General features: G+C 50.6%; 2 protein-coding genes across 7 annotated transcripts; one reads left to right on the top strand and one right to left on the bottom strand.

The window, feature by feature from the left end:
- Nucleotides 1-3,617: 3,617 nt before the first annotated feature.
- Nucleotides 3,618-5,922, top strand: GINS1 (GINS complex subunit 1). The gene is made up of 7 exons (XM_009096180.4): nt 3,618-3,741; nt 3,867-3,931; nt 4,037-4,132; nt 4,427-4,517; nt 4,696-4,812; nt 5,181-5,255; nt 5,486-5,922. The coding sequence occupies exons 1-7, from the start codon at nt 3,667-3,669 to the stop codon at nt 5,552-5,554; spliced, it is 588 nt and encodes a 195-aa protein (XP_009094428.1). The 5' UTR covers nt 3,618-3,666; the 3' UTR covers nt 5,555-5,922.
- A 154-nt stretch (nt 5,923-6,076) lies between these two features.
- LOC108962952 (ninein-like protein) lies at nt 6,077-22,519 on the bottom strand. 6 transcript variants are annotated; one of them, XM_050973153.1, is made up of 14 exons: nt 21,865-22,519; nt 20,871-21,075; nt 20,295-20,477; nt 19,936-20,059; nt 19,719-19,856; nt 19,359-19,497; nt 18,164-18,274; nt 17,538-17,627; nt 15,498-15,594; nt 14,866-14,933; nt 9,424-9,675; nt 8,174-8,386; nt 7,410-7,526; nt 6,077-7,317 (listed from the first exon to the last, which is right to left on the bottom strand). In XM_050973153.1, the coding sequence occupies exons 4-14, from the start codon at nt 20,001-20,003 to the stop codon at nt 7,129-7,131; spliced, it is 1,482 nt and encodes a 493-aa protein (XP_050829110.1). In that variant the 5' UTR covers nt 20,004-20,059; nt 20,295-20,477; nt 20,871-21,075; nt 21,865-22,519; the 3' UTR covers nt 6,077-7,128. The 6 variants fall into 6 exon arrangements, with proteins under 6 accessions (XP_050829110.1, XP_050829109.1, XP_050829111.1 ...); XM_050973152.1 differs by having other exon boundaries at nt 20,908-21,075; XM_050973154.1 differs by having other exon boundaries at nt 20,908-20,980.
- Nucleotides 22,520-22,601: the final 82 nt, after the last annotated feature.

Raw genomic sequence — 22,601 nt, 5'->3', positions numbered from 1 at the left:
CGGTCGCGCTTGGCCTCCCTCCCGGGGCACAGCACGGCCGGGCACGGCCCCACCCAGCCGGAGCCCGCTGTCACCCAGCTGCTCCCCAGCCCGCAGCCACCCCCCTGCAGGACGTCTCTAAGCCTTGGGGGTCCGAGAGAGACGATTCCCTGCGGGAAGACGGCCGATGAGGGCAGAGACTGGCTCCGAGCATCCGGCTTCTCCAGCTGCTTCCCACGCCCAGCCAGCCGCCCTCCCTGGGGTGCTCTACAGCAGCCACGAGCTGTGACCTTCTAACCCGACACACGCTCTTAGAAAACCTGTTTCATATTTTCCGTGGTATCGATCTACAACTTTTGAAATTATTGGACACAGTCGTGGTAGCCTAAAAGTTGTGCTGAGCTCATATATTTTTATATTTGTGGTGTTTTCCTATCAATAGAGAGTAGTGAACCCTATAGCTGAAAGTGAACTATTCAAAATAAATATATGACTGCAGAAAATATTTGTAAAAATAATTTATTTTAAATATTCTGCCAAAGATAGCTCTCTAATTATCTGTAAGATGTCGTTTCTCTCTTTTTGCTCTGAATGTCATTGTGAAAGGACCTTTCTCCCCATATCTTTTGAAGATTTTTTTTTGTATCTTTAAGGGCAAAGAAATATTCTAATGATTTTTTACTAGAGCAGAAAATAGAGTAGTAGGGAGGCACGAGACAACTGTGCAAAGGTGATAAACAGGATCCAGTAACAATCACTCTGAAAATCCGGTTTCTCCCATAATTCCTCTGGCTGACAGAAGGGGTTTGAAGCCTGGGACAGCTGTCCAGCAGGAAGACCTTGGCTGCTGCTGCTGCTGTGGCTGCTGTGTAGCTTACCCAAAGGAGAGAAATCTCCCTAGAATCCCATCCCCAGGCTTGGGGCATTTGGATCCCCTTGCATCCAGTCTTAGACACTTCATTATTTATAAGCATGATTTATTTATTAGCCCTTAATAGGCCCTGTGGTACATGGGGAACCCTCACCCAGAGCTTTGTGGGGCTTCAGTCCAAAGCCATTCCCTCCACACACCTGCCAGCAGCCCTGAACCCGTGGCACAGGGAATCCTGCTGGCATCCAGACCTGTCCCCTTCCTCCCGTGGGGACAGGGCAGGGGACAGCCCACCACCAGGGGACACTTTAGCAAGAGGATCCATTCCTGCAGGTTAAAACGGGGAAGTACAGCCTTTTACCATGGAGAAGCTGCCTAGATTAGTCTTTGAGAAATAACTATTTTTTTTATTATTATTATTGTAGAGAAAAATCTTTCCCTTCTTCATTTCTCCCTTTTGAAATGACTTTTCAATACTAGGGAAAGCCTTCATTATCTTCTGTGATCCCCAGGTCTGCTGCCGTGGAAATAAATCCTCAGCCACGTCTGTTAGGCTCCACCACTTCAAAGAGATTCTTGGCTCAGATTTTTTCCCCTTCTGAGCAGATTCACAATTTCTTAAATGTCTTGGTCATAAAGGTCTGGAGGAATTAATGGGTAAAAAAAGAAATAAAAGCCCTGTTCCAGTGAATGTGTTTCCACAAGCGATTCAGCTTTTGACTCCCACAAGGTCAGGCACGTGTGTAAGTGTTTTATTGGGAAGGGAGGTGGGAAAAGCAGTTTCCAAGCCATAGGGTGTGGTGGGTGTGATGGGAGGACTGCTGTCCGTGGGGCGTGGGTGGCACTCTGCAGCCGTGGGGAGCACTGCCAGGGAGTCTTTGTTCCCCTGGGCTCTCTGAACCCGGGGCTGTGCAGCTGCTGCGTCACAGGGAAACGTGAGCGAGCCAGGGAAGACAATGGTGAGAAGAATTGGGTTTCTGATCACTGTGCATTTTGTTAATTAGTGAATTCAAATAGTTTTATTTTTACCAAAAACAGATAATCTTTATTCCAGTAAAGACAACTGTTGACTTGAGATATATATAAATATATATATATTATTTGAATGGTTTATATCCTGTTGCTCTAACTACATAAAATGGAAACATGTTGCAAGTTGTGTCATTTCAATATACAAAATAAATGACTTTTCCTGCATGCTGCCTGGGTATGTTGTGATTTGAATTAAGAGTTATATTTGAATTGCCTTATTCAAGAGGTTGTATGTTACCTAACTGGGGAATGACCTGGCACTGTTCATCACATTACATGTGTACTTGATGCTGTGTTATGTCAAATTCAGATGAGTTGTCTGTCATCTATGTATTTTGTGGGAGATCTTTTATCTTGTTAAACTGTGATATGTAAACCTTCATTGCCTGAAATAGTCACAGTTGTATAAATCAGTGTCTTCAGCTGTTTTCCTAATTTTAACACAATTCCTAACACAAAATATAGATGTTTGTAAATTCTTCATTCATTTGGTCTATTTTTATGTATGAGGCTTTTTTAATCTGGCAAAGCAATAAGATAAGGCAGCTTTCCCGGAATTTTTCAATCAAGGCTCAGCTACATTTCTATCCCTCGGCAAGAGGCAACAACCAATTTTCAGCAGTTGGCATTGGGGATGTCTGTTTATTGCTATTATCTCTCCTGGCTCGGATGGGCCATTATCACCGCAGACCGCGATGATTAATGACGAGCCAGACATGCGGCTCCTGCAGTGACAGCGCTCCGGGGACCCCGGGCGCTCCGCAGCGCCTTCCTCAGCCCCGCACCTCTGCGGGGCCCCAGGCTGGCTGGGAGGGAGGGAGGCGAGGGAGGGAGGCGAGGGAGGGAGGGAGGAAGGGGTCCCTGCACACACAACTGGCGGCAGCCCCGCGGCCAGCAAACAGCTCGGCTCGGAGAGCAGACCCCCAGGAGCCCACTCCCAGCTGGCAGACTACTGGAGCATTTCTGGACATTTCCATGCCTAAAACCCCGAGTAAAGTAGTGGCTGGGATCATTAAAACGCTCTGGCCGGAGTCAGTCGCCGTCACTGCTCAGCTGTGCGGGTGCCACATCGTCCCGAGCACGAGCAGCAGCTCGGGCACACGAACACCCAGGCGTCTCCGCCGTGGTGTGAGAGCCCCACCGTGCTCTCCCCACTCTTCCAGTCTGGACTGGAGTTGCACAGGAAACGCTGCTCGCTTTTTATGTCAGTAACCATAAGAAACACGTGGCCAGAGAAAAAGAAATTTCTGGAGCAGGACAAGCTGTGGTCCTGGGTTATTGAGTCTCTATCCAGGTCTTCGAGTGCTAAAAAAATTCCCATCCTGTCCGCAAACGTACCCATCTCTTTTTTGTCTTTTTCTCCCTTTACTTTCGGCATGCTCTGGGTTGGAAGGCTGTCAAAAGGGGGAAATGGGAAGGGCTGGGGAGGGCTGGGGGAGCATGGGGAGGAGACTGCCAAAGGCAGCGCGGTGCGGCAGCCTGCGAACGACCCAGAGAACTGGGGGAAACAGGCTTGCTAGAGGCAAGTAAGCGGTAAAAATTCCAGTTTTTGCTGCAGCCCCTCGGGGCTCTCAGCGTGACCCCAAGAGTGTCACGGCGGCGGCCGAGAGCCGCAGCCGGGTCACCGCGGCAGCCGAGACCGGCGCAGCTCAGCGCAGGGAACGGCGGGGGCGCGGCCCCGCCGCTAAGCACCGCCCTTCACATCCCATTGGCTGCCGTCGGCCCCGCCCGTGCCCCCATTGGCTGGCGTGCGGCCGGGTTTCCCGCGCGCGCGGCCGGGCGCGATGGCGGCGGAGCGGGGCATGGACCTGGTGCGGGAGCTGCACCGCGCCGCCGGCGGGCACCTCCCGCCCTTCCGGGTGAGCACCGGGAACACCGGGTGGGCCCCGCCGGCGGGCACCTCCCGCCCTTCCGGGTGAGCACCGGGAACACCGGGTGGGCCCCGCCGGCGGCCCTCACTCCCTGACTGTGCCCGCTGTTGCAGACGGAGGAGCTGCGGCAGGCGCTGGAGGAGATGCGGACGCTGTACGAGCGGAACCAGGCGGACGTGTGAGTGAGTTGGGCGCTGCTCGCGGCGCGTCCCGCACAGCACGGGCGGCGCTCCCCCGTCCGCAGCTCCTCCTACTCCTCTTTCTCCTTCCCCTCATCTCCCAGGTCCGAAGCGAAGGCGGGACGGACGGACCTGATTTTCCTCATCCGTTTCCGGCACTGCTGCCTGCTCCGCAACCAGCGCTGCCTCCTGGCGTACCTGTGAGTGCGGCGGGGGGTGGGCGCCTCCCCTGGGCTCATCCCTGGCGGCACGGCGTCCCCAGGAACAGGGTCGGGACTCTCGGGCCGGGCAGGTGGCTTTTCCACGAGCAGCAAGGCAGCTGTGGAACTGGTTCTCCTTGTTTTCGTTGCTGGTACCACCGCAAAGAGAAGGCTCTGCTTCCTCCTGCTCTTTAAAAGTTTAGATTACTGGATTGTCACTGTCCCTCTGGCCTGGGGATGTTGCCAGCACTCACCTCAGCAGAGGTGTTGGGTTTACCCCATTTCTTCCCCTAGGTATGACCGGTTGCTACGGATCCGAGCGCTGAGGTGGGAGTATGGCAGCGTTCTGCCCAACACCATCCAGTTCCACATGTCAGCTGAGGAAGTGAGTCAGCCTCGTTTCAAACTCTTCCACTCTTCCCACATATTCCTCCTGATGGATTATTTAGTACAATCAAAACAGGGTAGTCTTCCCCCCACTATAAACATGATGTTTTTACATGTCTTTCTGTAAATACTTGTGTATTCATTGTCTGTGGGTACACCCCTGTTCATGCCCACAGGTGGAGTGGTTCAATCGGTACAAAAAGTCTCTGGCTACCTACATGAGGTCAGTAGGAGGAGAGGAGGGGCTGGACCTCACACAGGACATCAAACCTCCTAAAAGCCTGTACATTGAAGTAAGTGCAAGATTTCTGGCTTCTATCCATCATAAACATTTCCATTACTATCTCTTTTCGAGCATTTCATCCCTATCCCAAGTCAGTTCATCAAACAAGACCTTTCAGAGTTCCAAACCTTTCACAGGTGTTTTACTCTGCCTGCCAGCATTTTACTCCTTCTACTCTACTGAGAGCACAAAGTATGTTGGGAGATGGCGCTTCTGGTCTACAGGGAGTTTGTGGTGGGGCGAGTTATCCAGTAGGAGGTTTTTGCAGGAACTTTAACTAGAGCAACTAGAAACCACGTTCCCATGCCAAGGACTGTCACCTGGAAGGGGTGGTTGTTTTTTATTAGACTCTTACAGAGCTGTGTTTCCACTTTGCAGGTGCGGTGTTTAAGAGACCATGGGGAGTTTGAGATCGATGATGGCACTACCATCCTGTTGAAGAAGAACAGCCAGGTACCTGTGGCAGGAGTGTGGTCTGTTCTCTTTCTTCCCTTTCACTTCCATGACATCCTCCTGCTTATGCTGGCCTTGCAGCATGTCCCAGTCTCTGCACACAGCTCCTTGCACGTGCTGTCTGCATGGTCCAGAGTGCAGCTCTGCCTGATCTGGTACCATGAGGCACTGGATGTACAGCACAACAAATCCAACAGATTCAAGGAGGGTTTTTCTGTGTTTCTCTGCAGCACTTTTTACCCCGCTGGAAATGTGAGCAGTTGATCAGACAAGGAATCCTGGAGCATGTTCTGTCCTAAGAGTGCAGGACAGGAGGCACAGCTCTTGGTGACCTGCCCACAATGGGGACTGAGCTCTGGTGTGTGCAGGACTTCAGAGACCTCACTATTTCTGCAGTGGCACCCTGACACTCCTCCTAACAGCCTTTGATGCCTTAAAACCACAGCTCTTCATGAGCAAAGGGTGCATGCTGGTAATATAGCAATCCTGGGAAACCAGGATAGTGGGGGGGCATTATCCAAGCCCCACAGCTACACCCAGGGTTTGTGAATGCATTTTTGTTTGGAGTAATTCTTTGCTCACACCATGCACGTAAGACACCAACTGGCTGGGCTCTAGAAGCCAGGAAAACACAGTCGTTGCAAAATAAAGAACTCCTTCAGCCTCAGTCTCCTGGGTTTTTAAGAGTTAATGTGGTGTTCATTCAGCACTGTGATCTGGCTCTCCAGCCAAACCCATCCTGACCCTGCAGTGTGATGGTTATTTAAGTATCTCAGTGGAACTGCTCCTCCAAGTGTCAGATAAGGCTGTACAGGGTTCTTTCCAGGATTACACATGAAGCCTTGTCCCCATCAGAGACCCATAAATGTTGTTTCTCGTGGTGCTGTGTGAATGATCATTGCAGTCTGGGTCATGGGCCTGGGTTTCTCCCAGTGTGCTTAGCCTGTGCCTCTGTTCCTGTGAAGAATCTCTTATCCCAGAGCACTGGTCTGGTAGGGTCTATGGGCTAGTTGGAGTAGGAGTGGGAAAGGGAGTGGAGGGTTTTAAGGATTCTGGTTAGCACAGAGCCAGAACAAGGCTGAAGAGTTGCTTTCCCTGTCTGCTTTTTGTAATGGAGCTCCTCAGCTCTTGCACTGTGTCTGGAAAACACTTGCAAAAACATCAGCCCTAGGTGAGATTAGAGGTTTGCTTAGCCCCCATCTCAGACTGGAGCTGAAAAAGCAAACAGCTGGGGAAGAATGCAGGAACAGGATAAACGTCTGGGGCATTACAGCATTGCTCTGTCCTGCTTATGGCAGAGGCAACGGTCTGGTTGGTTTTGGATCCTAGGCTCAAGGCTGTAGGAGGAGCTGTTGGGAATAAATGTTCAGCAGCAGTTGGGGAAGGTAACAAATACAGAGCAGATTGCAAATAGCAGGAGGTGCTGTAACATTACAAATTTTTTAATGCCACAATTCAGCTTTCTTTCCTGCTTGGAGTGAGCCAGGCACAGGCTGCTGCAAGCCTTTCTGCCCTGGCTTTTTAGATGTAACTGTGCCTCCAACATCAGCCTTCTGCAGAGAGGGAGCACCTGTACCACCACCAAACACTGCCAAAGGAAATCCTCTGAGCTGGCTGTCCTGAGACAGACATGACATAACAGCACACTGCTACTGAGAAAGGCACCAAGGCTGCTGCTTTCAGTTGAAAAATTCAGCTATCCACAAGACCAATTTCCTCAAAGGACTCTAGGCTCCCCATTTGGTATTGTCTGCACAGCAAAATCCTGGCAAGACCAGAGAGGACAAGGCTGATTTCCCAACCCAGGCATATCTCCCATTCTGGACCTGACCAGCCTCAGCCAGGACCAGGGGCTGCCACTGCAGATGTTCCATCACCCACTCAGGGATGCTGGTGTGATTTTTCCAATAAGCTGCTTCAGAGCTGAGGCTTGTTCCTCCAACAGCTGGTTTTTCTCCTCCATGCTCTTCTGCTTCAGCTCAGCAGCCTGCAGGGCCATTGCAAACCTCCTGTTCTCTCCACGGAGCTCTTCAATCAAGAGTTTGTTCCTGGAGAGTTGGGCCTAAAGCAGGGACAGGAGGCTTCAGGTTCAGCATCCCATGCAGGGGTACCAGATGGGCAGGGACACACAGCACCAGCCCCTCTGGCACTCACCTGGGCATCTCTGAGCTGAGCTGCCCTCTCTGCCAGCACAGCTTCAGCATTCCTCAGACTCTGTTCCAGCCCCTCTGCCTGCTCCACAGCTGCCTGCAGCAGCTGCTCATGTTCCTCCTGCAGTGGGCAAGAAAGTCTATGTCCCAGCACTCTTCTGGCCTCTGGCAACCATGGACTATAATTTCCCCAAGGCCCTGTTCATGGACCCTCATGCTCCTTGAGGCAGAGCAAGGGGTTTATCAGAGGTGCAGGATATAAAGAGCAGTGGGACAGAGGTCTAGAGCAGTACAATCTTCCCTAGGTCTGCACCCAATCAGTTTTAAGACAAGACACAGATTTTCCAGTAGTGTTGTCTATAAAAATAAGCCATTGGCCTCTCCTCTCCCAGCCATGTCCAGGAAAGCTCAGGGAGAGACAAAGTCTCCTTGGATGCAGTCCTTGTGCCTGCTCATTATAATTCCTTAGGTTACAATTTGCCCAATCTTTGCCTAGAAGACAAACTCACAAAAACTCAACACCTGGTTGCTCAGTGCCCTGGAGATATATCCACCTGTTTGAGTGCAGGCTGGTGACTGGAGGATTCATAAAGAATTAAAGTTGCAGCTGAATTTGAAGCTAAGTGCATTTTCCTTGTGGGTTCTTTATATCTACCATCTTCCACCCAAACCTCTGGTGGCTTCAATGACAGCTGCCTTCCAGGCTGCCAAGCCAGCAGTGTTCCCTTCACAGTGCCCTTGACTGAGCTCCTGCAATTCCCTGCTTACCTGGGTCCTGACCAGCTGCCTGCATGTTTGCTCAGCCTGCAGCTGGAGGCTTTCCTGGAGCTGCTGAGTCTTGCACTGTTCCTCTCTCAAGGTGTTTTGCAGCTGCTCAAACTGCTTCTTTGGTACCATGTTGTTTATCTGGGCCTTGGCCTGCTGCAGCTGCAGAGCGTGCTGGGCCTGGGCCAGGCTCAGGCTAGCTTTGGCTTCCAGAAGCTGTAACACAGAAAGGTTGACAGCTGGTTACAGCTTTGAGCCAACAGCAGGACAGGCCCAGGCTGTGTTTTGGGGGAGAGGAGAGGTTAGACAGTGCCTTCAGCCTCGCCTCAGCTCTCACCCCAGCACAGGCACAGCAGAGCTGCAGCACCACGGCAGTGGTGCTCATTGGGCAGCCTGCAAAGCAAGGGAGTGAGAGCACTGAGAGCTGCAGGAGGAGACACAGAGACCCCTTGCTGAGAGATGCTCCCCTTGCTGAGTAGTGAGGAGCAGGAGTTGCTGGAGGGATTCTCTGGGAGGGAGTTCCAGGACCAAGGGCCACAAGAGCAAGAGACAGAGGGGACTGCTCACTTGGGTTCTTGGATACATTCCAGGCTAGCTGTGATGTACTAAATGTCCTGTACTACATGTCCTCTGCTTCCTGTCACCAGCAAAGGGCAAAACTCGTAATGGGAAGCAGATCTGCATTAGGGCTGCCTAGGGATGGCTGGCATGGGTAAGCTGTACTTGGAAAGCCAGTCACCAAGGTGGAATGCAGGAGAGGAATATTAACACATTGGAAGGTTTCTCACATTGGCTTTCCTCCCTCTGTCCTGGTGATCCACATTATTCTGCTCTGACCACCTCCTTTCCCATCTCTCAACAAGCCCTGTCTGGTTGCTGACATCCCTTTCTAACCCTTATCCAATTCTGCCACTGCTCCAGCTCCTCTGTCAGCTGAGCCATGGGGAACCACAGCTCCTGGCACCCGTGTGTGAGCCACCTCTGCTCAGCCCCCATGCCCTCTGCCCAGCCAGCCTGCACAGGACAAGGACAGGGACAAGCAAGCAAGGAGCTCCCCCCAGCTGAACTGGCTTCAGCCATAGCTGAGCAGGAGGGAGAATCCTTTGTCCCCCACAACGAGGAAGAGGACAACATTTTTTCTGAAAAGTTGGACACCCTCCCTTCTGGGAGGGTGTCCAGCACAGCCCCAGGCAGGACAATACCAACACCACAGAGTCCACTCAGCAGCCTGCCACTGAATGAAGGACACTCACCTTTTCCTGTGAGGCCTGGAGCTGCTGTTGGAGCAGCTCCATCTCCATCCAGCATGCTGCATGCCTCTGGTGGTGCTCCAGCCTGGCAGCAATCTCTGCTCCTCGTAGCCACTCAGCCTCCAGAAGGCTCTGGCTCTGCAGCTGGGCAATGCCAGGGCCAGCACTGTCACCAGCCTTGTGCTCAGGGGGCTCACAGCCCAGCTGAGGCCTCTTGACAGCTGGGTGAGAGAGATCCTCCTTGCCCTCATCACTCTGGAAAAGGTGGAGAAAATAAACAAATCATGCACAGGAGGCTTGGGGTGGGAACACAGGCAACAAAGAGTGACTGAGCCATGTGGGTTTGAGACTGGGAGTGAGAGAAATCTCAGGGAGAAAGAGTGAAAGTAGTGAAAGTCATTAAGCCATTAAAGACTTTCCCCTTCTGTAATGTCACACAAGTTTTCACTGCTTTACAAGTTATAAGATGAAGATGGTTCTTCAAAGGAAGACTGGGTTTGAATGTTTGAAACAAACATTTTTGCTCTCCTCTATGAACACATGCAACTTTTGCCCTTCTAAATCCTTCAGCCAAGAGCCTGGCAGTTTGGGTTAATGGCTTCTTACCAATGCTGTTAACTCTGCTATTTCAGCCAGCTCCCCCAGCTTCTCTCTATCCAAATCACTCCCATTTTTCCTGATGGGAAGAGGGATAGGATCAACTTCAGACCAGAGAGCAGCAAAGCACAGCCCCCCAGAAGAGAGCTCTGCTTTGGGTAGTCCCACATCTGGTTTTGGCCTGCAAGAGGAAGCAAAGCCAAGCCAAAACAGATATGGCCCTGAATCAATGCAGGAGTGAGTCAGGTGCCTCTGCCCCAGCAGGTGACTCAGCTCAGCCCAGCCTAGGGCAGACAGCCTGGGGACATCCAAAGTCCTGCAATGCTGTCAGAGACCTAAAACCAAGGAATGAAGAACAATGGGAGGGACAGTTTAGCAGACTGGGATCATCCACACCAGAAACCTGTCTGTCCCCAGATTTATGGCTCAGTGGGTGACACCAGTACCTAGCTAAAGCTTCCTAAGAAAGAAATCCATCCCATGTTAACCCTTCAGCAAGCTGTTCTCCAGCAGCCAGCACAGGTCTCCAGTGCAGGGAGAGACAGCAGAGTGAGAAAATCATGCACAAGCCCCATTTGGGGGCTGGCATTCTGTGCTGGCTTCCTGATCTTTTCCAATTTGGTTTCCAGTGACAGCTAGGGACTAAGGAAAACTGAGAAAAAAACCTTCCCATAACTCAGGCAAAACATGTGGGGACAATCAAGAGACAAGAGTAGAGAAGGAGCAGGTCTTCAAGGGAAGGGAAATAAAGGGGAATAAGGACAAAGAACATCAGACTGAACTTATGTGGCTTCCAGCTGGCTAAAATTATTTGGCAGTCCTGTGGATACAGTGATTTGACTCATCAAGACACACCAAGACTTCATTGCAGGGTAACACGTGGTGAAGCCAACCTCTCAACAGCAATAAAACCAGGTCTGGAGAAATCAGCTTGTTTGTGCAGCCTCTGTGCTGGACACAAAGCTGTGACTCCAAATCCAAGGTGGCCTCATTATCCTCCCACTTGTGTTGGTACTCCCAGTCTCCCAAGAGGCCATGAATACTGGCACTTGTGGGAATGAAGCTTAGTCCTGTGCTGGACAGTCCTATCCAACAACTGCTGCTAAACACCAGAGCCACAGAGGACCCAAATTCCTCAAGGGAAGGTGCAGGATAACAGACCATCCATCCTGGCAGGGAGGACAGCACTGCAGTTTGTGGCAGCGCCTGTGGCACACTGAGGAGCTGTGTGAGGAAGTTCTTCCTCTCTTCTTGAAGCACAAGGACCAGTCCACGGGCTATGTGGTATTTGCTCACCTCAGTGCAGCTGCTTTTGGGAATTTTACATTAAATTCACATGCTGTGCTTCCTGTGGCATCTCCAGCATCCATGTCCAAGACAGAGGAGACGAGTGTGCAGTCAGACACAGGAGCACATCCCAGCACCCTGACCACACTCCCACAACAGTCAGCAAAAGACATAAAATAGCTTTTATATTTGTCTACATGTCCTCAGTCATATTTATTAATTGGAAGTATCCTAGTTCATAATCCAGTTCATGAGAGCAGCAGAACAAAGCTGCTCTTGGAACATCCAGGAGAACACAGCTGCTGCTACAGCCTTCAGCACCATCATGGTGTTAAGCAGCCTTGTGTCTCACAAGGCATCTGCTTTTTCATTGCAGCAGCATGTTAGATCTTCAAACTACCTTTGCACTCAAATCTGACATTCTCTTGAGCTCTGGGTTCATTTTCCAAGTACTGCATGACATCTTTGAGCTGCATCAGCTCCAGTTTCAACCTGTTCCTCTTCTTCTTCAGCTCTGTATTGACAGCCTGAATGTCAGGTTTCCTCCTATGCTGTTACACCACTGTCTCCCAGAGCTTTTTTCTTTCTCTTCTTGCCCTGCAGGGTCAGGTCCATGTCCTGAGATGTCTGCTCTTTGAAGGCATTTCACTTGCCTCCTTCCCAAGCACATCCCCTTGTCTATCAAGATTACATTTCTCTCTGACAAATGCTTTCCACCTTGCCTCCAGCTTCTAGATTGAACAGGCCATTTGTTACAACAAACGCCTGCAGTGTTTGCACTGGTGTGCCCATCACACAATTGCTCGTTTCTTCTCTGTTCCTTCGCTGTTGAAACTGCAACAGAAGATTTTGGTCTACCTGCTCATCTGAGTCTCAGGGGATCAGCTCATTTTCCCCCAGAGGGCAGCTCTACAGACACCTTGTCCCTTCCAACAGCATCCCTCAGCTTCACTGTCTCTGCATTACTCCCATTTCATCCTGGTACCTTTTTAATCTTTTCATACCCAACAGCCAGCATTTCAAACATCTTGGTTCATTCATCATTAACCTTTTCTTACAACTTGAGCTGCCTCTGCTTCCACAGATCTTCCACAGGTCTTTTTTCTTCTGCCTCCACTGCTGCCTCTCACGGTGCCCTGCTTTGAAGACCTCACCTTGGAGCCTTTATTGTTGGGAAATCACCTCCTCTCACACCAATGCTGCTGCAATGAAGCCTTACAGCTGTCCTCATGCTGGCATTCACTCCATGACAGCTCTTGGTTATGCTCAACCTCTGCATCTTTCCTAAAGATAAAAACCACTTTGCTGACCTGGGTTTGATATCACAGCTTGAAATGCTCAGCCAGCCTCTCAATGTACATTTGCTGGAGAGGCAATACAAAGGGTTTTCTATATGGCAAAGTTAAGGCAATTTGTTAAACTTCACAGAAAGTTCCCACACCTTTTGCACTTCTTAAAGACACACAGCCAATCCCATCTTTTCCAGCAACTCTGAAAGTTCCCCACTGCAGTCAGTCCATCTGCCATTCACCAGAGATAAAATAGCTTAAATGCCTTGTGGGTTTGTTTCCCTGGTCTACCACAGACCGGTGATTCAGCCAAATCACCTCCCTTCTCCCTCACCTACCCCATATCTCAGCCCTAACACAGGGATAGTGACCCAGCAAAATCCTCTGCTGGCATATTGCCAAGGGGAACACTGATCCTAAAGGGAGACACAGCAGGGCAGGGGCAGGGAACATAAACAGTTATTCAGTGACAACCTCTTTCTTTCACAAGCCAGCCTCTTTTACCTATATGGAGAAATTTAAGACATTTTTTACTGCTTTTAAGATAGCAAGTTGTGATCATCTAGCAAGTAGAGGCAGGTTTGCCAAAGGACCAAGAAAGAAGTCATAAGAAAACACTAATGAAAGCTCCTTTATATCTTTCACTATTTTAAGATAGTCTTTGCTGGGCACTGCCTCTAACACAGCCTTAGAGAACATGTAGAGAAACTTAAAGTCTTGAAATAAAAGCACTCATGTAAGGGGAGTTAGATGTCTCACTTCAAACAATTTAAGCCCTGCAATTCTGCCTAGATTTTCTTCCAAATTAAAGCAGCTCTCCAGCCCTATGAAAAATCAGCCCAGCCTACTCTGGTATGAGCAGGAGATGCACCCCTAATCTCCCCCTTAACCCCAGAAAGAGAACCGTGCCAGACCCCACGCTCAGTCTGTCCCTCTGCTGTGTCTTTATTTCTTCTCTGTCCTGGTCCAGCTGCTGCCCTGGATGGCAAATGTCTTCATGTGCTGCTGTCATCCTGCTCCATCTCAAACCTCTCCTCCAGCTCCAGGCTCCATTCCCATTTTTGCTCTTTCAGCCTATTAATTATAGCCCAGTACTTTGCAACTGTTTTCCCAAGATCTCTTTCCTGGTATTCCATCTTGCACATCTCAGCCTCGAAACTTTCCTCACTGTCCTTCCTCTCCCTCTCAAAGCTTTTCCACATTAACTCTATTTCTTCCTCATAATAGTTTATCTGTTGGAAGGAGATAGGATTGGGATATTAGCACCATGCTCCTGAGAGCTTTCCTCTCCTCCAATAGCTCCAATTCAGATTGCTCTATTAGTCCCACTCAACACAGGACTCTCTTCAGGCAGTTCTGGTCCCTGCTGAACAATCAGTCTCATACAGCAGTGTCTAACAAGCAGAATCCAGTGGGTTCCAATTCTTTTTCTTTTAGGCTGCTGCCAGCAAGCAGCACGGTTCTCCCCATTCTCCTTGTTTGCAAGGAGCCCCAGAGAGAAGGGAGAGGCCAGGGCATCATCTGCCACTGCTCCTCATATCCCTCCTCCACTGCAGAGTGGTTCCTTGTCAGGATGTGCTGGTGAGAAGCTGCTGCTCCCCCCAGTTCCCCTGTGAACACCAGAAACTGCAGGATTTGATGTGCACAAAGGCAGGACTATAAAGCAGGCAGAAGATCTGTAGGCAGCTTTGTGCTCCTTGATCTGTTCCATCACCTGCAGGGCAGTTTGGGATTTTCTCTTGCAGTGCTGCAACACAAAACCCAGTAAGCATCACTGACCTCTCACTTCAGCAGAGAGAGGAGTAAATGTTGAAACTTAGGCCTCTCCCACAAGCATGCACAGCTGTCTGGCTGGGCTCACATTGTCACCTCAGAGCAAGCAGGTTAGACGTGTGCTGCAAGCCAAGGGTGACAGGGCTCTATACAGCCCCTACCATCAGGAGACATCTGGCTGCTTCTCCTCTTGGTCCTGTCCCTGGTTTTACTGTGACAACAATACTGAGTGATCTGTGGTTCCTCACAAGACCCACACAAACATTTCACAAGGTGACAGTGATTTCCACAGAGCCTTTGCCAGCCACTGAGGCCCTCCTACCAGCTAAGACAAGCTGGAGAAGCCCATGAAATAGCCCCACACAAGTGATGAGGCACCACCCTGCTCCCCAGCCTGAACTCTCTCTCCAGCAACCCTCCTGGAGCAGATGTCTCATCAGTCACGCTGTAGCAGCTGTGCTTAACAAGCAGTCAGGACATCTCCCCCCACTCCACTCACCTTGGTTTCCAGCTGCACCTTCAGGTCCTGCAGCTGCTCTTGGAGCTGCTCCACTGGGAGTGACATTTCTGTAAGCACAGAAGTAGGAACAAGAAGACTTGGAGAGGGGTGTGAGGGCAGAGAGGAGCCCTGTGAGGGGAGGCCTACAAGACAGGACCAGGATGGCTGCAGCTTCATCCAGTCCATAAGGGGTTTGGGGGGTTGCATACAACCCCAAAAGATGAACATTTCTCATCTATCTGGCAACTAGTCCCAGTGCTGTATCACCCCTCTTGCCCAGAAGCTTTCATCTAATACTCAACTTGAATTTTCCAACCCACAGTTTGAGGCAACTTCCCCTTTATTGCATTACTTCCTCAGCATCTTCAACAGTGAAAATCTGCCAGTTCACCCATAGCTGCCTAGTTCACAGGTTCCATCAGCAGCTCTCAAGTTGGAAAACCCTCCTCTCCTCCATCTCCCTCCTTCCCACAACCCATCGTCTCCTTCCTCCCTCCCAAGGCTACCCAGTACCAGAACTGGCAGCAGTAGTTCAGGCACAACAAGCTTCCTCACACTCCCATGCAAACTTGGATGCAGAGGGAACTTTGTCATTGCTGAGAGGATGGGCACTGAGCCCTCCTGCACATTACCTGCCGCTGGCAGCCCTCCCTCAGCCCTGCTCTCCTGCAGCTGGAGGCGCAGCCTCTGCAGCTCCCTTCGCAGCGCTCCGTTCTGCTTGTACAGCACCTGAAACAAACACTGCTCAGGACACAGGACAAAGCTCCTCCAAAGCTCCTGGCAAGGCCTCCCCCAGCCCCAGCACAGCCTTCCCAAACAAAGGAAGACATTAGAGAATTTGGAGGAGCCAAAGAAGAAATATAACCTCAGATTTCCAAGATCACCATCACTACACAGTTTAAAGCACAAAGCAACTGCCCCTGAATGCAAAAGCACACAAAACCAGGGGGTTTGCCAACACCTCAGGGGCTGGGCCTCCTGAGACCCTCCTGACCTAAATAACCATTGGTACAATCCAGAAGAAACATCACGATCTCAGCACAAGCCCAGGGGTTTGTGTTTACATCCTCAAGACTCTCTTGTGGGCATAGGGGCTGGCCAACAGCACTACTCTATGCAGAGAAGGCAACCAGCAGGATTCACAGTGAAGCAAAGCCCACAGGGAACTTTTCCAGGTTGCAGAAGGAATAAAACAAGGGAAGAAGGTGCTGATCCCATGGGAAGCACAGCACGAGGCAGGTCCTGCTGGTTTCCTGGTGCCAGAGACACCCAAGGCCAGCACAGGAGTTCATCCCATCTCCATCAGCAGGGAGTCCCAGAGCTGAACACCAAGTAATGAGCCACCACACCAGGGCAATGAGCCACTCCCATGGAGGTGTCTGGAGATGGGCAGCTGCTTGCTTCACTTCACATCCTCTATCCTATACTGGAAGCAACAGCATACAAGGCATCCTGCCTTCTTCTGGACTGTTCACTTTGAGCAGACATCCAGTTACATCCCATATCCTGCCACCCAGGAAATGGATGTGCTGCAAGAGACTATGAACTAGGACACTTGCAGTTAACAAGTATTACTGAGCAGATGTAGACAAATGCAAACCCAGTTTGTTTCATCTCCATACTAAACACGAAAGGGGGGCTGAGAGCATTCAATGAGGGTAAAGGATAAACCCCAGTAGGTGCCTTCACAGGGGCAGGTGAAGCCTGAAGGTCAAACCTTTTCATCCATCAGCATTCTCATGGACAACTCTGGGGCTGCTCAACGAGAGGAAAAATTGCAGCACCGAGCATATCCAACCCTCTGGTGCCACCTGGAGCAATGCTGCACTGGATAGTGCTTGAGAATATTTGCCTTTAATTACAGCTTGGAGAAGGGCTGCCTGATGCATTCACAGAATGGCTTGCTGAAAGTCTGCATTTCAGCCCTTGCTGGGGGGGGGTGTGACTGTCCCTGTCCCTGCTCAGGGGTGCTCCCCAGCCACACACAGCATTTGGGAACAAATAGGCAATGTGACAAGCACAAGACTCAAAGAACAGAGCACCCAGCACAAGTTAATGATACACAAGTTAAAAATGGGAGAAGGGAAACAGTTTGTGCTCACGCCTCAGAGAGGCCCAAGCTCTGGGAGGGAGCACAGCACCCTGCAGGAGTTACAATACACACAGCACCAGTTCTTGGACCACACACACACACCAGGTATCTGGATGGCTTACCTTGACCCTCTAGCAGAGTTCAGCAGCAACAAGATTTTTAGGGTTTTTTTTAAAGTGGGGGCAAGAAGGAAGGGAAAAACAAAAAGATAGAAGACTTTAGCGGTTAATACGGTTTCCAAATTAGGAGAACAGCTTTTTCTCCTTGTGCTCAAGAAGAAATCCAACAGAGCCCAGGGTCTGTCCTTAACAACAGAGGTACATGGCTCCCTAACAAAACAGTCCACAGCTACAAGCACAAAGGAATTTATGATCCACCCCTACTCTCCCCTGCTGAAATCCTAGCAAGGCAAACAACCCACGGAGGGCTTCAGGAGTGAGGAGACAGGACTCTGAGAAAAGTAAGAGGGATCCCTCTACCTTATGATCAGGTCTGCCTCCTTCCACTCCCTCAGGCCCAAGTGGCCATGAGATGTGCTGGAGAGCAGCACTGTGACACCAGCAGTGCTGCCCACACGTACCTGGCACTGCCGCTCATACTCCAGGACAATCTCGGCAAAGCGCTCGCTCTGCTTCAGGAACTCTGGGCTGTGGGGCTCCCCCTGCTCCAGCTGCACAAAGAAACACTTCTCATCAAGAAAATAATCTCCAAATGGAGATTCAAAAGCTCTGCTAAATCCCTGGGGTCATGGGGCACACCCATGCATTCAACAGAAGGCTCCCTAAGGGGCCCCTCACCTGTGGGATGGGTCAGAAAGAGGAGGAAAAACAATTTTCTCGACATGAGACACCAAACTGCAGGCAGGCTTTCCTGGCTAGCAAGATCACAGACTCACATCTTTCCCCAGATTCATTTTAGGAGTGGAAGATACTAAAACAAACCCTTTACTTCAATACTAGTGAAAAATAAAACTTTTCTGGAAACCAAACTCTGTAAGTTTTCCCTTAAAGACTGCAGATTTGCAGAATTCTCTACAACTGGAAAATTTCCTCACACCTTTTTTTTCCCCCAGCTTCCAGGCTGTCATTAAAGCACAGGAGAGCTGACACAGGGGGAGACCATAGCAACTGACACAAAATATGTAAGATCAGTTTTTTTAATGAATTCCTGAAAAGTTCTTATTTGACTGCAACAGGGAAAGGTTACCTTATCCTTCACAATGTGGTTGAGTTCTTTTTGCAGCTCCGACACCATTTCCTCAGAGGCTGACAGTTTCTCAGCCATCTCTGTGACCTTATTTTGTAGCTGTGTGTTCTCCTGCAGATAAAATAGAGATTTCCCTGATGCAGTGGGTCCTGACATGGCAGGATGGGTTTATCAGCCACAGGTCCTCAGCAGGGAGCTGTAAAACAACTGGCATATCAACAGGCCAAACACAGCACAACACTTGGGAGACCCTGGACATGGCCTGGTTTTAGCCAGGACAGGGTTGATTTTTGCAGTAACCAGGAGGGGATGTGGCTAAGGTCCAGATGTTATTCTGTACCACCTCATTCACTGGGGACAGAGGGAAGGCACTCTCTCAATTCCAGGGAGAAGGAGATGCCTTCCAGAGAAAACGTGGCTGCTCTGCAATGAGATTTGGCATGTAAATCACCCTCTCTTTTGTAGAGTTTTGTTGTTAATACTGTTGCTGTCACTGGTTGTTTCTTATCTCACTTCGGTTTCCAGTAAATTGTTCTTATCTCAACCCATGGTCTTTGCCTTTTGTGCCTCCAGTCCTCCTCTGCAGCCACTGAAAAGTGGGGAGAGGGAGTGAGCAAGCAGCAGCGTGGTTTGGGGAGTCTTGGTAGGAGAACTAAATTGGGGAGCATCATTCCTAAACCACAATAGGACAGCACATTACTGATACCACATGGGCTCATCTCTCCAAAAGACAGGAGTGGTTTTGCACAATGAAAGCTAGACAGCCCCACGGGATCATCTCTACCTCTGCTCCCCAAAATTGTGGTTTCCCTCACAATTAACAAAGGCAGCAAGTCCTGAGCTATCTCCATCTATAGTTTTACACTGACCAGAACTGGGGTAATCCCAGGCATGCAGACACCATCATCTTTGCCTTTGACATGGCCCCTGGCACAATTTTAGCTTTGGCCATTGTGTTTTCAGGTGTTACCAAGGGCCAAACCACTGCCAACAGACAACACAGCTGTTTAGTAATGGCATGGCAAGGTAACAAGGTCTGTATTTAATACAACTGCATGGATGTGGCAGATGATTCTTCTCCATAAATTCCTGCTCTTCCCAACAAGAGCAAAGTGAACCATCTATATTTGTCACCACCTCTGCTTTGCCACCTCTGAAAGAGTGAAGGTGTTTCATCCAAGGCAGTTGTACTTACATTCATCACATGGTTCAGTCTCCCTTGCAGGTTGGCCTCTTTGCCCTGGAGGAGCTGTGTAGCAGCCTCCAGCTTTGCCTGGTGACTCACTGCTTGCTGTAAAAGCAGCTCTTTTGCCTCTACTTCTGCCTGAAAATTCCTGGGGGAAAAAAAGCAACATGGCTGGGACAGACACAGAGCATGTTCCTGGATGGCCACAAGCAGGAGATGAGAGCTTTGTTGGAAGGATGCTAAGATCATAGGGGCGGAGAGGGGTCTTCAAGGACTTTTCTGCCACTGACACATTGGCAAAACAAGTGGGAGATTGAAAAGGGATGTGTAAGCACATTTTCTCCACCCCACCAAAAGAACCCCTTCTACCTGAGCTTGCTCTGGGTGTGCTCAAGAGCGAGGTACTGCTCATCCAGCTCCCTGCCCAGCTGCAGGCAGTGTCTCTCTGCCTTCTCCAAACTGAGCCTTGCCTTGTCCCTCTCCCTGGCGATCTGCCTCACCTGGGTCCTGCAGACACAGCAAGCAGGGCATGAAGACACCACTCAGGCAGCCCATAGAAGGCCCTCACAGGGAGCAGAGCCCTTACCAGAGGCACTGCAGTTTGTATCTGTAGGAGGTGCCAGCTGCAGGCTGGAGGCCACTCCTGGGGACCATGAGTGTGTTGTCCCAAGCTGCAGGCAGCCCTGCCAGGCTCACCTGTTGCTCTGCCTCTGCAAGAACAGCACAGACTGAGATCACTTCCTCCCTCTTCTAACAGCTCCAACAGGATTTCTGTTGTCACACCATCTGTCGACCCTCCAGTCTTTCAGGGATGCCCCCCCCATCTCACAGATAAGCCTAGATCACATCCACCCCCACGTTCCCCCAGGCCTGGGGTAACCAAACCCATCCTGAACCTGGCTGCAAGTGCTTCTCCCACCCCAGGCAGTTGCTCACTTCACCCACCAGCACCGATCCAGGCAGAATCAGGGACCCTGAGATCTCCTCTGAGTTCTTCCAGGGCTCAGGTGGCAGTGACAAGTTGAGGCTTGGCAAATCCAGTATCTTTGCTGAGGGTGGAGAAGTGATGTGGGCCCAGGTACCTTGGCCAGAAGAACAGGCTGCTTTCCCGAGCGCTCCCCTCTGATGCTGAGGAAAAAACAGCAGGAATAAGTCAGTGGGGCCAAACTGGCAGAAGAAAACTTGTGGTTTTCAATATCAAAGGGAAACTTCAGAGACCAAATCAATACTGAAGAGCATTTTAGAAACAACCCCAAGCTGCCAGGAGGGAGATATCCTGAGCTGCCCTCATGGCAGCTACAAGAGCAGGTCTGCAGGCACAGACCATTCAGTTTGGTCTCCCTGCTGACCCATCAACACCCAGTGTCCACAGAAAGACCAGCACTGAAAGTTGTATCACTTACAGGGTCTTGTGAAAACTGTCAAATGGGGACTGACAGCCAACATTTTATTTAACCAAAGAGCAGAACCCAGAAAGCTGACACAGAACTCAGAACATTTCCAAAACCGCCAATTTTTTACCAGGTTTGGAAGAAGCGTGTCTTCAGAGAGCTGTTACCTCAAAGTCTGAGGCCAAAAGAACGATTCTTTTTTCTTTCTTTTGCTCAAGATCCTGGATTGAGCTGTCCTGGCTGTCAAGGCAAGCAGAGATTCACTTCCACCTTAGCACACTCATGTGGTATTACTTCAAAAGCAAATGCCTTGCCAGTCCTTGGAACTGAATGCACTAAGGAGAAAGAAGTATTTTACATCAAACAAAGAAAACGTGGATGAAGCTTGTTCATGCACTAAAAAAAGGACAATCTGTGTCATGTGTGAGGTGCAGAGACATCAGCACTTCTCAGATCAATATTAGAACTGGTGTGATGTTTTTCCTTTCCTAGGATGTGCATCCCTCTCCCTCCCATAAAAAGACCAGGCTCAACAGCCCCCTGTTGTTCTGCATTACAATCCCACACCACCTAGGCAGGGACGGCTCCTACTCAGGCAGTTCCCAAGGGAGCCTTTCAGCCACCATGCAGTGGCTGCAGCACAGACCATATCTAAAAACTATCTTGCAAGTGAAAAACCCTCCCCCAGATCACCACCCTCAGATGCCTGACTGAATCCTGTGGAATCACAGTGAAAGATTGTGAAAAGAAGTATCTTGGCCTGAATTGTTCTTAGTAAACTCTGATCTTCAGCCTCCTTTTCCTGTTGTTTTTGTTTGCTTGTTTGTCTTGGCTTTTTTGTTTTGTTTTCATTGGGGGGGGGGTGTCACGGGGAAATGGATAGTGTAACCTAAGTGTGTGGTGTCTGGACTCGTGTCTGGATTCCCTACAGGATCGTTTTAAAACATCAAACACAAACGAACTGTCCTGGGTAGGGGACTGGCAAGGACTTAATTGCTCCTTACGCAAGGTTAGTGGAAATCACCTCACGGAGCTGCAGATCAAGGCCATCAACCAAGATCCTTTTTACAAACCTCAACCCATAATGATGCTGAGTCTTGGCTGCTTAAGAGACACTGACGTACCGTGGGAAGCGGGGATAGGCATCCGTGGGGACGCAGGCACTGCAGCATCGGCCCGGCTCGGCTCGGCTAGCTCGGCCACGGCACCCCGCGCATGCGCAGGCCGCGCGCACATCCCCGTCCAGCGCCCTGGATGCATTTCCTGGGGTGAATTGGGAAGAGCGGCGGCAGTAGGCGGAGGGAGCTCGTCCCGCCTTTTTGCTCTGCTCCTTCTGCAGTGCTGTGTCCAGTTCTGGGCTCTTCAGAGCAGGAAAGGCAAGGAGCTCCTGGAGAGGGTCCAGCGGAGGGCCACAGAAGTGATGACGGGGCTGGCGCACCTCTCCTGAGGAGAGGCTGAGGGGGCTGGGCCTGCTTAGTCTGAGGAGGAGAAGACTGAGAGAGCATCTCGTCAGTACATACAAATATCTCAAAGGCAAGTGTCAAGAGGATGGTGCCAGGCTCCTTCCAGTGGCTCCAGCGGCAGGACGAGGAGCAGTGGCCATAAACTAAAACACGAAGTTCCACCTCAGTATGAGGAACAACTTCTTTGCACTGAGCGTGCCAGCGCAGTGGAACGGGCTGCTCAGGGAAGGGAGCTCGCTGGTTCTCTCTCTGGGGACACTCCAGACCCAGCGGGGCTGATCCCCACCGGGCGCTTCCAAGCCCCGGCCATCCCGTGATCCCCTGCGCACGCCCCGTGGCCTCACGCGGACGTCCCGCGCAGGCGCACGCGCGGGATGCGCCCCGCGCCGCTCCCGGCC

Source organism: Serinus canaria, chromosome 3 (genome assembly GCF_022539315.1).
Source record: "Serinus canaria isolate serCan28SL12 chromosome 3, serCan2020, whole genome shotgun sequence".
In the NCBI taxonomy this organism is placed as follows: Eukaryota; Metazoa; Chordata; class Aves; order Passeriformes; family Fringillidae; genus Serinus; species Serinus canaria.
Note: the sequence above shows the minus strand (reverse complement) of the source record. Positions and strands in the feature narration are given on the sequence as shown.

What these genes read in the sequence shown, in the direction of transcription:
- GINS1 (XM_009096180.4), top strand. Translation starts at nt 3,667, where the DNA reads ATGGCGGCGGAGCGGGGCATGGACCTGGTGCGGGAGCTGCACCGCGCC. An exon ending in CGCTGCCTCCTGGCGTACCT is followed by an intron (nt 4,133 to 4,426) that starts GTGAGTGCGGCG and finishes TTCTTCCCCTAG; the next exon opens with GTATGACCGGTTGCTACGGA. An exon ending in CTAAAAGCCTGTACATTGAA is followed by an intron (nt 4,813 to 5,180) that starts GTAAGTGCAAGA and finishes TCCACTTTGCAG; the next exon opens with GTGCGGTGTTTAAGAGACCA.
- LOC108962952 (XM_050973153.1), bottom strand. Translation starts at nt 20,003, where the DNA reads ATGGTCCCCAGGAGTGGCCTCCAGCCTGCAGCTGGCACCTCCTACAGA. An exon ending in TACAAACTGCAGTGCCTCTG is followed by an intron (nt 19,857 to 19,935) that starts GTAAGGGCTCTG and finishes CTGTGTCTGCAG; the next exon opens with GACCCAGGTGAGGCAGATCG. An exon ending in GACTGAACCATGTGATGAAT is followed by an intron (nt 18,275 to 19,358) that starts GTAAGTACAACT and finishes TTTTATCTGCAG; the next exon opens with GAGAACACACAGCTACAAAA.